The 16,223-nt window shown below is 47.2% G+C and overlaps 1 protein-coding gene across 4 annotated transcripts in view; it reads left to right on the forward strand.

The window, feature by feature from the left end:
• Window positions 1–16,223, forward strand: part of nalcn (sodium leak channel, non-selective) — a 241,384-nt gene that overhangs the window by 112,085 nt on the left and 113,076 nt on the right. For all 4 annotated transcript variants that reach the window (XM_034185794.1, XM_034185793.1, XM_034185792.1 and 1 more), the window contains 3 exons: window positions 6,344–6,475; window positions 8,732–8,899; window positions 15,516–15,707. In XM_034185794.1, coding sequence (XP_034041685.1) covers window positions 6,344–6,475; window positions 8,732–8,899; window positions 15,516–15,707 — 492 coding nt within the window. The remainder of the gene's footprint in view (window positions 1–6,343; window positions 6,476–8,731; window positions 8,900–15,515; window positions 15,708–16,223) is intronic.

Genomic DNA, 16,223 nt, shown 5'->3' on the forward strand with positions numbered 1-16,223 from the left:
CAGTGGGCGCCCTGCCTGGAGTGCGGGCTCCAGGCACCAGAGGGCGCCGCCGCCTCACAGGAGCAGCCAAGGTGACAGCTGTCACCCATCACCTGAGACAGCTGACAGCAATCATCAGTGGGGTATATCAGCAGGACAGCATCTCCACCTCATTGCCGAGATATCGTTTCTACCTTAAAGGTAACGTATCAAAGCTGACGGAGTGTATCCTTTTGGATTAGTGCTTAGATTGTGGATTACTGTTCCAACGAGAGGTGGAGGTAACTTCCCTGCTGTTCGGAGTCTTGGGTGCAGACGCGCCCCCATCTAACTGTTCTTTGTTCCTCGCCAGCAGTACCAGGTCCGACACGCGGAGGCAGTGGCCACCTGGGAGTTCGGGACTTGGCGGCTCCAGTATTCCCGGGGTCCTGTGGCGGAGGAAGCCGTGTGGTTCCGGTCTTACCTTGGAGAGGCGTCTCCTATCTTCGAGCCTGCCCACACGACACTTTTGTGAATTGACTGTTGTCCATTTCCATGATTGGTTGTATTCGTTGTGCACGTTCACAACAGTAAAGCCTTGTTATTTGACTTTCTCCATTGTCCGTTCATTTGCGCCCCCTGTTGTGGGTCCGTGTACTGACACTTTCCCAACAGGATATCTCGGCCAACGTCATGGATCCCGATGGGCGTCAACCGGCTGTTGAACGGCCAATGGAAGAACAGGACGCACAGGCGTCCGCAGGAGGGGTAATCGGTGAGTTGCAGCGGATCCTCACCGCTTTCACGACTCGGTTAGATTTGATGACCGAGCAGAACGTCCTCCTGAACCGCAGGGTGGAGGCTCTCGCCGCGCAGGTGGAAGCGCGCCCTCCGGGCGCCGCTGCGGCTCTCCCTCCCGTAGATCCTGTGCGTAACATAGACGTTCCACTGGTTGTTCAACGACCTCTCCCACCTTCCCCGGAAGCATACATAAGCCCCCCAGAGCCGTACGGAGGCTGTGTGGAGACGTGCGCGGATTTTCTCATGCAGTGCTCGCTCGTCTTCGCACAGCGTCCCGTCATGTACGCGACCGATGCTAGTAAAGTAGCTTATGTAATAAACCTGCTTCGCGGTGAGGCACGCGCTTGGGCTACAGCGCTCTGGGAGCAGAATTCACGGCTCCTTCTGACATACGATGGGTTTGTAAGGGAGCTCAGAACCGTGTTCGATCACCCTAATAGAGGCGAAACCGCTTCAACCGTGCTGCTGTCAATGAGACAGGGGCGTCGGAGCGCAGCTGCCTATGCAGTCGACTTCCGCATTGCGGCTGCGAGGTCCGGCTGGAATAGCACTGCCCTCCGCGCCGCCTTTGTAAACGGACTGTCTTTGGTTCTTAAGGAGCACCTGGTGGCTAAGGACGAACCGCGGGATTTAGATGGGCTCATCGATCTTGTCATACGGTTAGACAACCGGTTAGAAGAACGTCGGCGGGAACGAGACGAAGGGCGTGGCCGGGCACGCGCCGTCCCTCTCCCTTCCGGTTCCGACCGCGCTCCGCCTTCCCCACGCTCCACGGCCCCTGCGCTCCGTGGGGCCACAGCTCCCCCTGCTGACGAAGCTATGGACACGAGTAGGGCAACATTTAGGGCACCAGATGCACAGAGGAGACGGGCCCACGGAGCTTGTTTTGTTTGTGGTGCAATAGAGCACCATATGAGAGACTGCCCCGAGCGGTTAAACTCCAACGCCCGCCCCTAGAAACTGGGCTAGGGGTGGGCCGAGACATTCACGTGGGACACACCCACATTGCCACACGACTCCCAGTTACGATCCTGTATGAGGACTCAACCCTGAAGGCCCCAGCACTGGTGGACACGGGCTCTGAGGGGAATCTGCTGGACAGCAGATGGGCCAGGGAGATAGGGCTCCCTCTGGTGGCGCTTACCTCGCCTGTGCAGGTTCGAGCACTAGATGGCTCCCTACTCCCTCCAATCACACATAAGACACCACCTGTAACTCTGGTGGTGTCAGGAAATCACCGGGAGGTGATCGAGTTTTTTGTGACTCAGGCCACCTCCCGTGTGGTTTTAGGATTTCCCTGGATGTTGAAGCACAATCCCCGGATTGATTGGCCGTCCGGGGTAGTGGTTCAGTGGAGCGAGACCTGCCATCGGGTGTGTCTAGGTTCCTCGGTTCCTCCCGGCTCCCAAGCTAAGGAGGAGGTCAGAGTCCCGCCCAATCTGGGGACGGTGCCGGTGGAGTACCACGACCTTGTCGACGTGTTCAGCAAGGATCTGGCGCTCACACTCCCCCCCCACCATCCGTATGATTGTGCCATTGATTTGGTTCCGGGCAGTGAGTTTCCGTCCAGCAGGCTGTACAACCTCTCCCGGCCTGAGCGCGAATCAATGGAGATCTACATCCGGGACTCATTAGCCGCCGGGTTGATCCGGAATTCCACCTCCCCGATGGGCGCAGGTTTCTTTTTTGTGGGCAAAAAAGACGGCGGACTTCGTCCATGCATTGATTATAGGGGGCTGAACGAGATCACGGTTCGCAACCGATACCCATTGTCCCTGTTGGATTCGGTGTTCACACCCCTGCATGGAGCCCAAATCTTCACCAAGCTCGATCTTAGAAATGCGTATCATCTGGTTCGGATCCGGAAGGGAGACGAGTGGAAAACGGCATTTAACACCCCCTTAGGTCACTTTGAGTACCTGGTCATGCCGTTCGGCCTCACAAACGCCCCCGCGGCGTTCCAAGCATTAGTTAATGATGTCTTGCGGGATTTCCTGCACCGGTTCGTCTTCGTCTATCTAGACGATATACTCATCTTTTCTCCGGATCCTGAGACTCATGTCCGGCATGTACGTCAGGTCCTGCAGCGGTTGTTGGAGAACCGGCTGTTTGTGAAGGGCGAGAAGTGTGAGTTCCACCGCACCTCTTTGTCCTTCCTGGGGTTCATCATCTCCTCCAACTCCGTCGCTCCTGATCCGGCCAAGGTTGCGGCGGTGAGAGACTGGCCCCAACCCACAAGCCGTAGGAAGTTGCAACAGTTCCTAGGCTTTGCTAATTTCTACAGGAGGTTCATTAAGGGCTATAGTCAGGTAGTTAGCCCCCTGACAGCCCTGACCTCACCAAAAGTCCCCTTCACCTGGTCGGATCGGTGCGATGCCGCATTCAAGGAGTTGAAACGGCGCTTCTCGTCTGCACCTGTTCTGGTGCAACCCGATCCTAGTCGCCAGTTAGTGGTTGAAGTGGACACCTCGGACTCAGGGATAGGAGCCGTGCTGTCCCAGAGTGGGAAGACCGATAAGGTCCTTCACCCGTGTGCCTATTTTTCCCGCAGGTTGACCCCAGCCGAACGGAACTATGACGTCGGCAATCGAGAGCTCCTTGCGGTGAAAGAGGCTCTTGAAGAGTGGAGACACCTGTTGGAGGGAACGTCCGTGCCATTCACGGTTTTCACTGACCACCGGAACCTGGAATATATCAGGACCGCCAAGCGGCTGAATCCCAGGCAAGCCCGCTGGTCACTGTTCTTCGGCCGTTTTGACTTCCGCATCACCTACCGGCCCGGGACCAAGAACCAGAAATCGGATGCCTTGTCCCGGGTACACGAAGACGAGGTCAAAACGGAGTTGTCGGATCCACCGGAACCCATCATCCCGGAGTCCACTATCATGGCCACCCTCACCTGGGACGTAGAGAGAACCGTCCGGGAGGCCCTGGCACGAAGCCCGGACCGCGGGACTGGACCAAAGAACAGACTTTACGTCCCACCAGAGGCACGGGCTGCAGTCCTGGACTTCTGTCACGGCTCTAAGCTCTCCTGTCATCCAGGGGTGCGAAGAACCGTGGCAGTTGTCCGGCAGCACTTCTGGTGGGCGTCCCTGGAGGCCGACGTCCGGGACTATATCCAGGCCTGTACCACCTGCGCCAGGGGCAAGGCCGACCATCGCAAGGCTCCGGGACTGCTACAGCCGCTGCCCGTGCCTCATCGCCCCTGGTCCCACATCGGCCTGGATTTTGTCACGGGCCTCCCGCCGTCCCAGGGAATCACCGTCATCCTCACGATAGTGGACCGATTCTCCAAGGCGGCCCACTTCGTGGCCCTCCCGAAGCTCCCAACGGCCCAGGAGACAGCGGACCTCCTGGTCCACCACGTCGTCCGCCTGCATGGGATATTATCAGACATCGTCTCCGATCGCGGTCCCCAGTTCTCCTCACACGTCTGGAGGAGCTTCTGCCGGGAACTGGGGGCCACGGTCAGTCTCTCATCCGGGTATCACCCCCAGACCAACGGGCAAGCAGAGCGGGCTAATCAAGAAATGGAGCAAACACTACGTTGTGTGACAGCCGCGCACCCGGCGGCCTGGAGTACTCATCTGGCCTGGATCGAGTACGCCCACAACAGTCAAGTGTCATCAGCCACCGGCCTCTCCCCCTTTGAGGTGTGTTTGGGGTATCATCCCCCACTATTCCCGGTGGTTGAGGGAGAGGTCGGTGTGCCCTCGTTCCAGGCCCACCTGCGGAAGTGCCGTCGGGTGTGGCGTGCCGCCCGTTCTGCTTTGTTGAAGACCCATGCAGACCGGCGGCGGACCCCGGCCCCTACGTATCGCCCCGGGCAGGAAGTGTGGTTGTCCACCAAGGACATTCCACTGCAAGTGGTCTCCCCAAAACTGCAAGATAGATACATAGGTCCGTTTAAGATTCTCAAGGTCATCAATCCCGCCGCAGTGAGGCTTCGGCTTCCAGCCTCACTGCGGATCCATCCGGTATTTCATGTGTCAAAGATCAAGCCCCATCACACCTCGCCCCTCTGTGCACCCGGTCCGGCACCACCTCCTGCCCGGATCATCGATGGCGAGCCGGCTTGGACAGTGCGCCGGCTGTTGGACGTCCGACGGATGGGCCGGGGCTTTCAATATCTGGTGGACTGGGAGGGGTACGGTCCCGAAGAATGCTCCTGGGTGAAGAGGAGCTTCATCCTGGATCCGGCCCTCCTGGCCGACTTTTACCGTCGCCACCCGGCCATGAGGCGCCCGTTGAGGGGGGGGTCCTGTTGTGTGGGCCGCTGAAGAGGAGGTACTGCTGGCCCACCACCACCAGTGGGCGCCCTGCCTGGAGTGCGGGCTCCAGGCACCAGAGGGCGCCACCGCCTCACAGGAGCAGCCAAGGTGACAGCTGTCACCCATCACCTGAGACAGCTGACAGCAATCATCAGTGGGGTATATCAGCAGGACAGCATCTCCACCTCATTGCCGAGATATCGTTTCTACCTTAAAGGTAACGTATCAAAGCTGACGGAGTGTATCCTTTTGGATTAGTGCTTAGATTGTGGATTACTGTTCCAACGAGAGGTGGAGGTAACTTCCCTGCTGTTCGGAGTCTTGGGTGCAAATGCGCCCCCATCTAACTGTTCTTTGTTCCTCGCCAGCAGTACCAGGTCCGACACGCGGAGGCAGTGGCCACCTGGGAGTTCGGGACTTGGCGGCTCCAGTATTCCCGGGGTCCTGTGGCGGAGGAAGCCGTGTGGTTCCGGTCTTACCTTGGAGAGGCGTCTCCTATCTTCGAGCCTGCCCACACGACACTTTTGTGAATTGACTGTTGTCCATTTCCATGATTGGTTGTATTCGTTGTGCACGTTCACAACAGTAAAGCCTTGTTATTTGACTTTCTTTATTGTCCGTTCATTTGCGCCCCCTGTTGTGGGTCCGTGTACTGACACTTTCCCAACAGAAATACCAGGTCATGTAAATGGGATGCATTTATATATACAGTATATTACACAGACACGCGCACACATTGATGTCAGCGTGCTGCCACGCAAGGCGTTCAACTGCACATCTTGAACAACTTGGGTGTCTTTCGTCACCTCTTGACCATCACCTCTACAATCACAGTTACATATGGGGCTTGTGATCATAAAGTGATGAATCAGGAGGTCTTGTTGTGTATTTATGTGCTTGTGTATCCAGTAAGTGCTGCTTTTTGAGGTTTTTAAAAGGTACCTTGTTCACCAGCCAAACATCTCTTCTAACACACTGGTGTGAAACAATTACTTCCTTTTACGTCGTTGATTTTCAATAATGAAATGGCTTTTTTGGATGGCTGACAGAATTAAAGCACAACTTAAAAAGCAGTTACACTCAGCGCCTAGCTTACATTATTGCTGTGAAAACAACTAATATGATCTAACTGCCAACAGCTGCATCACAGCAGCAGTTTCCACTCATTCTTAGCCTTTGTTTTTATATTTGAGCATTTGATCTTGCTGAAAACCAAACTGACAGAAACGGCCGCTGATTTTCGACGCACTCATTTTGTTTGCAGTTTACACTGATTGCAATTTAACAGTGCCCCGTTCCTGTTTCCACAGCAACTGATGCGGTCTTCTGTGTTCCACATGTTCATCTTGAGCATGGTCGCTGTGGACGTCATCGTTGCCGCTAGCAACTATTATAAAGGCGAGAACCACCGCAGGCACTATGATGAGTTTTACCTGGCAGAGGTGATTTTTATTTATTTATTTATTGAACATATTTCCAGCTCCACACCTCATTTTCAAAAGAATCAAATATATTTAATGTATAAACCAGTATCCCGGTCATGTTTTAGATTGGATCTTGTGCAAAAAGTAGCAGTACGTTCGGGATTCATTAATCCCATTAAGTGAAGCGTACGTCTTTTTCTATACAATAGTAGCAGTTTATGGAGACATCCTCATTGGGGCTGTTATTAATAGGTGCTTTATCCTTCATAATCCTGCATTGCCCTCGATGTCACTCCTTATGCATGATGCAGTTTGGGGTTTTAGAATATTGAGATAATCCACATCTGCATCTTTACTTCTATCCATTTCTTTGAACTTTTTATTTTTCTTGCACAAAATGCATAAACGCCTGCACACTTGATGCTGCACGTGTCAGTCAGGTCATTTTGATGTCATCAGTATGCAGGAGATAGAACACAGAACTAGGCTTAGAAGTGCACTTACCTTACTCTTTCTCTTCACTACTCCCACTGCTGAGCGGAGGCAATAAGAGAAGAGGTGGGGTTAAACTCTGTATTACTCTGTCTCCTTCCATCCGTATCATACAACTATTGATCTGTTGATTTGTTTCAATCTGTGTGAAAGCTCCGCAGCAAAACAGGAAATGCTGCTGGTTTTTGGCTTACGTGGAGAAACACAAGTTTTATTAGTGAGGTGTCAGAGAGTGTTCTCCTGTTCTTACAATGTCTTACTGCTGGGGTGCAACTATATTCCCTCAGGACATGTCAGTCAACTGTCTGTCCGTAATCATAATTAAAAATAAGTAATATGGGGAGAAATGGCCACCCTGTCACATTGGCCTTGGCTCAAATCAAGTAATTTTGAAGCAGAAACAGGCTGTGACAGTGCCTTGCAGCAGTGGATATCAGTTGGCAATTATCTGAAACATGAGCAGATGTTCGCTGTGTCACTGGGAAAAAAGTCTGATCATTACTGCCCATTGTTTACTGCACAGGTTTAAAATAAAACTCAGCACAGTCATGTGCAAGTTTGGGGTTTAACTTTCTGTATTTCTGAGCGAAGTCAAGTCTGGTAGCATGCACTGGTGTCACGATTTGCTGCATCCTCCACACCACAGAACTACCCCAGGTATTGGATGGCAGGCAGTCAGTAAACCTGAGCGTCCTCTTGCCCTTCTCCGCCTTCTGGAGGCCACAATACTAAGGCATGGATCATGCATGGAGAAAAGTACCACATGTCAAAGCTGATGCTCCCTGACAGTGCTAGTGATACTCTTCATTTTAAACTAGTAGTAGCCACTCGTTTCACACAACTGCATTCTGGTGGTTCCAAAGGGTGCTCAGAACATACCAAGTTCCAAGGTCACTGGATAAACATCCAAGTCTCACAACCATACAGGAAGTGCCAGGACGACATCTCGGCGACAAGGTGGATTAGTGGTTAGCACTGTTGCCTCACAGCAAGAAGGTCCTGGGATCACTTCCCGCCTGATCCTTTCGGTGTAGAGTTTGCATGTTCTTCCCTTGTATGTGTGGATTTCCTCTGCTTTCCTTTTAGGGTCTGCTCCTTTCTCTGCCCCTGACCAAGGCAGCATGTCTACATCTGGACTTGGTCCCTGGGCACCGGACTGTGGCTGCTCACTACTCCTAGTGGCTGGATTGCATCTAACTGTAATTAGGATTGACTAACTGCAGAGGACACATTTCATTGTACGTATGTACAGTGACAACAAAGGCCATTCTTCTAAGGTCCCGTTCAGACTGGGGTCGACACTCCAAGTCAGGCCAGACTGAATCTGGATTTCTTTCTAGCCAGAGAGTATCACACCTGTTTTTCCAATCTGGCTCATCACAGTCACGCGTCCAGACTCAATTGGAATCAAGCTGAAAGAGATGCGTCTGGACATGAGAATGCAGGACTGTGTGTGTGTGTGTGTGTGTGTGTGTGTGTGTGTGTGTGTGTGTGTGTGTGTGTGTGTGTGTGTGTGTGTGTGTGTGTGTGTGTGTGTGTGTGTGTGTGTGTGTGTGTGTGCGTATGTGTGGATATCTGGAAGTGACAGCGCTGCTGTGTGCTGAGGAAGTTCACTGCTCCTTGAGAATTACAGTGAAGTTTTGTCTGAGAATGTGCTGTCAAAATGCTCCGGCCCTTTTTGGTGATTAGTTGTGTGTCCTGAATAGGACGGCATACAATTAAAATAACTCTCCAAACTATGATTTACTGTGAATTTGAACTTTTTCCTGTTTTCCTTCACAGGTTGCCTTCACGGTCTTGTTTGACCTGGAAGCTCTTCTGAAGATCTGGTGTCTGGGCTTCACCGGGTACATCAGCTCCTCCCTGCACAAGTTTGAGTCTCTGCTGGTGGTCGGCACAACCCTGCACATCTACCCCGACCTCTATCACTCCCAGTTCACCTACTTTCAGGTAGGACGGCTTGTTATGCACCAGCACGTGCACACGCGTAGTTACAAGTCACATTGGAAGCTTTCATATCATTATTATGGATTCAAATCATTCACACTTCAAATGGAATCACAGCCAGGAGCAGAAACTGTGACTCAGTTTGTGACACATCCCATGCATTAATGAGAACAAATCAATCACATCGCTGTTCTCGGCTGAAAACCTGCTCTGTTCAGTCGTATAATGTTTTAAACATACTGCCAGCGTGAATGTCTACCAGAGATTAGGCTGAATTGATTTTTGAGTCTAACTGCGGTGTTTTCCTCTTGTAGCGGTTTTGGGGCCATTTACATTTAATGTATTCAGAGGAATGAGTCTCACTGGCTTTTGCTTTCATGATATGATTTGTGATTCTTGACTCCACCATTGTGCTCTCCGAGGCTGAGAGCCTGGAGTACCGATCATTCGGGAAGAGGAGGTGATAATAAGTGATGCCTTTGGCCTTGGAAGTGTCTCTGAACAGTTTGTGAGAACACAGTTTGCCTTTGTGAAGCTTTTAAACCATCACTTCTTTGAATGACTGTTTCGAGTTTAAATACAGAACATTTTAAAGCCAGACAGCGTCACATACAAATGATTATATTAAAGGTTTTTTTTTTTTCCATTTTTGGCACTTTTCCAGTAATTCAATTTCTCAAAACTCTAAACACAAATTGAAACGCTGTAAAATTGAACATGTTGTTCAACTCAAAATTACGAAGGAAGGGCCTTAAAATTCTAAGTTAAGTGAATAAAGTATAATCTAGTCTTCTAACATGACTTTATTTTAATTAAAAAATGCCAAGGAATTTATCCAGTAATATTATTTAGTGTTCTAACATGACTGTTATTTTGATTTTAAAAAATCCCAAGGAATTTTTAATCAGAAACATAATTTAGTTTTCTACCCTGACTTTATGTTATTTTGATTAAAAATCCCAAGGAATTTTTAATCAGAAATATATTTACTCTTCTAACCCGACTTTGCGTTGTTATTTTGATTAATATAATTTCATCTTCTAACCTGACTTTATGTTATTTTGATATAAAGAAAAAACAAGGAATTTTTAATCAGAAATACAATATAGTCTTCTAACCTGACTTTATGTTATTTTGATTAAAAAAAAAAATCCCAAGGAATTTTAAAATCCAAAATAGAATTTAATCTTCTAATGCAACTTTATTTTAATTAAAAAATACCAAGGAATGTTAATCAATAATATTTAATGTTCTAACATGACTGTTATTTTGATTTTAAAAAAATCTATCTATATTTATCATTAATATAATTTAGTCTTCTAACCTGACTTTGTTATTTTGATTAAAAATCCCAAGAAATTTTTAATCAGAAATATAATTTAGTATTCTAACACAACTTTGTTATTTTGGTTCTGCCTATTTATGCATGTCCCATTAAAATGTCAATATTTTTGTTGTGAAAGTGTTGTGACACGGACCCACAACAGGGGGCGTTAATGAACGGACAATGGATAAGCCAAAAGTAACAATTTAATGTTGCGAATCGCACAACGACGTACAGACAATAACAATATGGTGGAATGTCAACGACGATAGAAGACGCCTGGCGAGAGAAGAGCCGGATCCCACACAGCTTCCACCACCAACGGAGCTGAAGAACACCGGAGCCGCCAAGCCCTGCGCCCCAGGTGGCCGCTGTCTTCAGCAGTCAGACCCGGTACTGCTGGCAGAGAACAGAGACAGTCCTGATGAGTGTGAGTTCGCACACTCAGTAATCCCACAGTCTGTATACAGTTAGGAGGGGAAACCTCCACCTCCAATCACACACTCGTGCAGCTCCCGAGATAACCACTTATCTGGGTGGGATGGGAGGCGAAGCCGTCGCAGTCCACACCAAACGCCAACTCAGCAGACAGGGTATCCGTTCCAGGAAAACGGCTGCAAAAGAGATCAGACTGATGCTCGGGTTAAGGTTCAGCAGAGAAGTAATTACCTGAATGGTAGCTGATTTCTCGGCGGGGAGGTGGAGTTGCAGTCCGGCCTTTATGGTGGTGGTGATGAGTAGTGGATGAGTGACAGCTGGTACGGATGATGAGTGACAGCTGTCAAACTGTGGTCTTCTTAAAGATCACTTGGTTCCTCTGGAGAGGTGAGAACATGAATTTATGCTCTGGCACTCACCAAGCAATCAAACAAATATCTGCTTGAAAAGGTGGGACTTGGTCCCATTCTAAGTGGACCTTATGTAGGAATGCAAATCCACTCAACAGACACAATACCTGACCCATTGTGAATTATGCTTGTTTTCTGGTCAGAAGATTTTTGCGGATTGATTCAAGTGTTGATGAGGATCCTCTGGGAAATTTGGTCAGATGAAACAGCTCTGCACTGCTAGCAAAAGCCCACAAAAAATATTTTGAGTAGAAATGCAAAATGTTAAGTAAAGGACTGGCAGAGAAACATTTTCACTGGTCTATAATAAAGCATCACATAAAATAAGCAGGATAAAGCCAGGTGAATATAATGATAGCTTTGATATTAGCGCCTCAATTTAACAGACTCCTGAAGTTGACTTGAACCCCAGAACAAAAACACAGTGCAGTGCTGCTCCTGCACATGCAGGTTTTATTGGCATGCTTTGGTCCATTTGGAAATATTGAAGTGTTCGTGCAAACTAAGGAAAAAGTGGATCATTATGGGATGCAAAAAAAAAACTGAACTGTAGGTGTGAAAACAAAGCCCTAAGAGTCTCAGCGCGTCTGTGTGAGTTAATTAACTGAGAAGATTGTGTGACATTTAACTTCCCATCTTCAGATCTGTACTCAAAGTTGAGTGATCCTCAAATGCATTTGTGTTCTGATTCAAGCTCAAAGCTGTATTTGACTGCATCCCATTTTGATTCTCGAACAGTTGCTAGGTCTGCCCAAACGCTGTAATCCTGGCAAGTGATTGTACCACAGTTACACTTTTCATAGTACTACAAACTATCATTTCAGAGGCTACAACAACAAACGGGCTGTTAAGGTTTTAACACTGCATGATAAAGATCTAAATATGTGTGATGTCTTGTGCAAAGCTTCCTGTATTTGGGATGAATTGAGGTCACCATCCTTAGACAGTCTGAGGCCGAGGAGCAAAAGAGAGATAAGAAGCTGATTAGCTGCTGTGGCCTCCCTCTTCCAGTTTGCCCTCAGCCACTGAGCTTGTGTCTGCTGTAAAATAGATAGTGGTCATCGTGTTCTGTCAGAAAAAGAGGATGACTTTTCTTCCCATCTGTCATCATGCTGTGAGTGTTATTACACTCTTTTTCCTTCTCTCGAGCAGCATCCCACATTTGTCTCCTTCACTTTGCTGGGGAACTAGAGAGAGCCGGTGGAAAAATAAAGGGAGTCACAATGTGGAGCTCGATCAATAGTCACTCTCTGGCTCCTTGATCAAACCATGACCAAGATGCATTGCCTTTTTGTCACCACAAGTAATTTTAGGGATTAAGCCTGTTAAAAAAGCAGCGTTTCCCTACACTTTTCTGTGGGACAGAGATCAGCTCACCTCTATTGTGTAATCTTTGTTGCAAATAAAAACTAAAACAAACACCAGTGATTTTTATTTCTGTTTGTATCAGATACAAACAACTAGAGCGCTTGTGAAATTCTGTTCTACCTGCATTAATGGTAAATACAACCCCAATTCCAATGAAGTTGGGAAGTTGTGTGAAATACAAATAAAAACAGAATATAATGATTTTCAGATCCTCTTCAAGCTATATTCAATTGAATACACCATAAAGACAAGATATTTAATGTTCACACTGATAATGTTTATTGTTTTCATGCAAATATTTGCTCATTTTGAAATGGATGCCTGCAACACATTTCAAAAAAGCTGTGACAGTGGTATGTTTACCACTGTGTTACATCACCTTTTCTTCTAACAACACTCAATAAGCGTTTGGGAACTGAGGACACTAATTGTGAGTGTCATGATTGGGTATAAAAGGAGCATCCCCAAAAGTCTCAGCCGTTCACAAGTAAAGATGGGGTGAGGATCACCACTTTGTGAACAACTGCATGAAAAAATAGTCCAACAGTTTAAGAACAATGTTTCTCAATGTTCAGTTGCAAGGAATTTAGGGATTCCATCATCTACTGTCCATCATATTGTGACAGCCCCTGCCGTCTTAGTGTATTTCTGTGTTGTTTAATGTGTCTGTTGTGTGTCTTGAGGTCTTGGCCACCTGGGAGGGGCTGATTAGACTTCCTGTTAGGGGAACTATAAAAGGAGGAAGTTTCTGCCTTCTCTTTCTCTCTCCTTCTGGCTCCTCTTCTCTCTCTCTCTCCTGGATTGCAGGTTGGGGAGCGGCTGCATCTGATCCTGATCCTGGTCTTGGTCCTGGTTCTGGTTCTGGTGCTGGTCTGGGTTTGTCTTGTCAAGTCTGTTCACTCTTTTATTTTATTTTATCTTCTTATTTTATAATAAAGTTCAGGTAAAGGTTTTTAAAAAGACCGTGCTTCTGTGTGAGTTTTTGTTGCGGCTTGTGAGCTGGGCCATAACAATAGAATTAGAAAATTCAGAGAATCTGGAGAACTTTCTACACGTAAGCAGCAAGGCTGAAAACCAACATTGAATGCCCGTGACCTTCAATTCCTCAGGCAGCACTGCATTAAAAATCGACATCATTGTTTAAAGGATCTTACCGTGTGGGCTCAGGAACACTTCAGAAAACCATTGTCAGTTTGTCACACACAGTTTGACGCTACATCTACAAATGCAAGTTAAAACTCTACCGTGCAAAGTGAAAACCATACATCAACAACATCCAGAACCGCCGCCGCCTTCTCTGGGCCTGAGCTCATTTGAAATGGACAGACGCAAAGTGGAAAAGCGTGCTGTGGTCTGATGAGTCCCCATTTCAAATTGTTTTTGGAAATCATGGACGTCGTGTCCTCTGGACAAAAGATGAAAAAGACCATCTAGATTGTTACCAGTGCAAAGTTCAAAAGCCAGCATCTGTGATGGTATGGGGGTGTGTTAGTGCCCATGGCATGGGCAACTTACACATCTGTGATGGACCATCAATGCTGAAAGGTACATCCAGGTTTTGGAGCAACACATGCTGCCATCCAAGCGATGTCTTTTTCAGAGATGTCCCTGCTTTTTTCAGCAAGACAATGCCAAGCCACATTCTGCACATGTTACAACAGAGTTGCTTCATAGTTAAGAGTGCGGGTACTAGACTGGCCTGCCTGCAGTCCAGACCTGTCGCCCATTGAAAATGTGTGGTGCATTATGAAGCGGAAAATACGACAACAGAGACCCCGGACTGTTGAACAACTGAAGTCGTACATCAAGCAAGAATGGGAAAGAATTCCACCTACAAAGCTTCAACAATTAGTGTCCTCAGTTCCCAAATGCTTATTGAGTGTTGTTAGAAGGAAAGGTGATGTAACACAGTGGTAAACATACCACTGTCCCAGCTTTTTTGAAATGTGTTGCAGGCATCCATTTCAAAATGAGCAAATATTTGCATAAAAACAATAAAGTTTTTCAGTTTGAACATTAAATATCCTGTCTTTGTGGTGTATTCAATTGAATATAGGTTGAAGAGGATTTGCAAATCATTGTATTCTGTTTTTATTTACATTTTACACAACATCCCAACTTCATTGGAACTGGGGTTGTATCCAGCAATTGGAGATATTGGTCCATTTCAAGAACCTTGTGTACAGGCTTCTGTTGCTTATAGTAATAGATAAAAGTGTGACCACACTTTTCCGTCTGATACTGATGCTCAAAATGCTTTACAGTTTTGCTTTAGATTCACTCATTCACATACCAGTGTCAGGGTGCTACCATACAATGCATGCAACTTGGGATGGCTCAAGGGCACCTTAGGTTGCTCTCCCATTGCTAATTTTTGATTCCGAGTTGTGAACATTTTTGGCGTAAAAAAATAAACAAACAAACAAAAAAAACCCAGAAAAATCAGATACCCAATCAGTACCTGAAAATGGATGTAATTTGTCAGCAATTGGGAAAGTTTTTTTTTTAATTCATGGGATCCAGTTGATGTGACTGTGTCAACTGATGTCGACCAGAGGTGTTGTTTTATAAAACTAGGTGAAACTCGACAATGGGTACAATATGCAGTAAACAGGACCCACCGTTCTCTGAGCAGAAGCCTGATTCTGATCGTCCTATGCAACATAAATCTCACGACAAAAACATGTTGCGCTCTTCAAGAGAAGATAGTTTTGAGATGTTAACAAAGACATTTTAGCTTTTTGGAAAAGTAGCATTTTGCACATGCGCTGATGTGCATAGAAAAACAATCATATAATAGGAATTGTGTGTTCTTGGCTGTATTCAGTAATGTTCAGTTACACGCATATGTTAGCTGATATAAAATAGTAGGTAATGTGAATTTTGCCTGCTAATTCTTTTTTAATTACGCCCAAATTTGAAATTAGCATAGAAATTGGGGTCAAATACTGGCAGTGGGAGACCCCCCCCCCCCCGGTACTTTTCCTGTGTGGTTGCAGAACTGAACCAAGGCTTCTCTGATCACAAGCCTGCCTCTCTAACCTCTGGTGTGACCCCTGTTTGTTTTTCTTGTCTTCAGGTGCTGCGTGTGGTGCGTTTGATAAAAATCTCACCGGCTCTGGAGGACTTCGTTTATAAGATTTTTGGTCCTGGTAAAAAACTCGGTAGCTTGGTGGTCTTCACAGCCAGCCTGCTCATCGTCATGTCGGCCATCAGCCTGCAGATGTTCTGCTTTGTTGAGGAGCTGGATCGTTTCACAACGTTCCCCAGGGTCAGGATGCACCTTGCCATTCTATGTCTTTGGTCTCATTCATAGATCTATGTACTCCTGTTACTTTATTACATCTTAGAAACAGATTCATGTTCCAACATAATGAGCACAGAAAACGTGATAAAAATTTTCATAACGAGCTTTTTGAGGTTTGTGTTCCTCCACAACCACATTTAGGGCAGTGACTAGTGACTGAATAATGGATTGTTTGTATTAATGCCATGACTTTTAACTTTTGACTACCATATCCACTCGTCGCAACGCACACCCTAAGGGCTCCTTGACACATAGTACAAATGTGGTCAAATTGCGTATGAAGCGCACATGAAGCAGGTATCATATGCAATACGTGTAAAATCGTAGCTGCCTCCAATGCCTCGTACACCTGTTGCTACAACTATTTGCGCACACCAGCGGCTCAAAGACAGAATATGGCCTGTGAGAACCCATCAAACCCTCTCGCAGCAGGTGTCGGACAAATTCCAGCTGACACACACAAACATCTAACACCGCTTG

The sequence above is a fragment of the Thalassophryne amazonica genome, chromosome 14 (genome assembly GCF_902500255.1).
Source record: "Thalassophryne amazonica chromosome 14, fThaAma1.1, whole genome shotgun sequence".
In the NCBI taxonomy this organism is placed as follows: Eukaryota; Metazoa; Chordata; class Actinopteri; order Batrachoidiformes; family Batrachoididae; genus Thalassophryne; species Thalassophryne amazonica.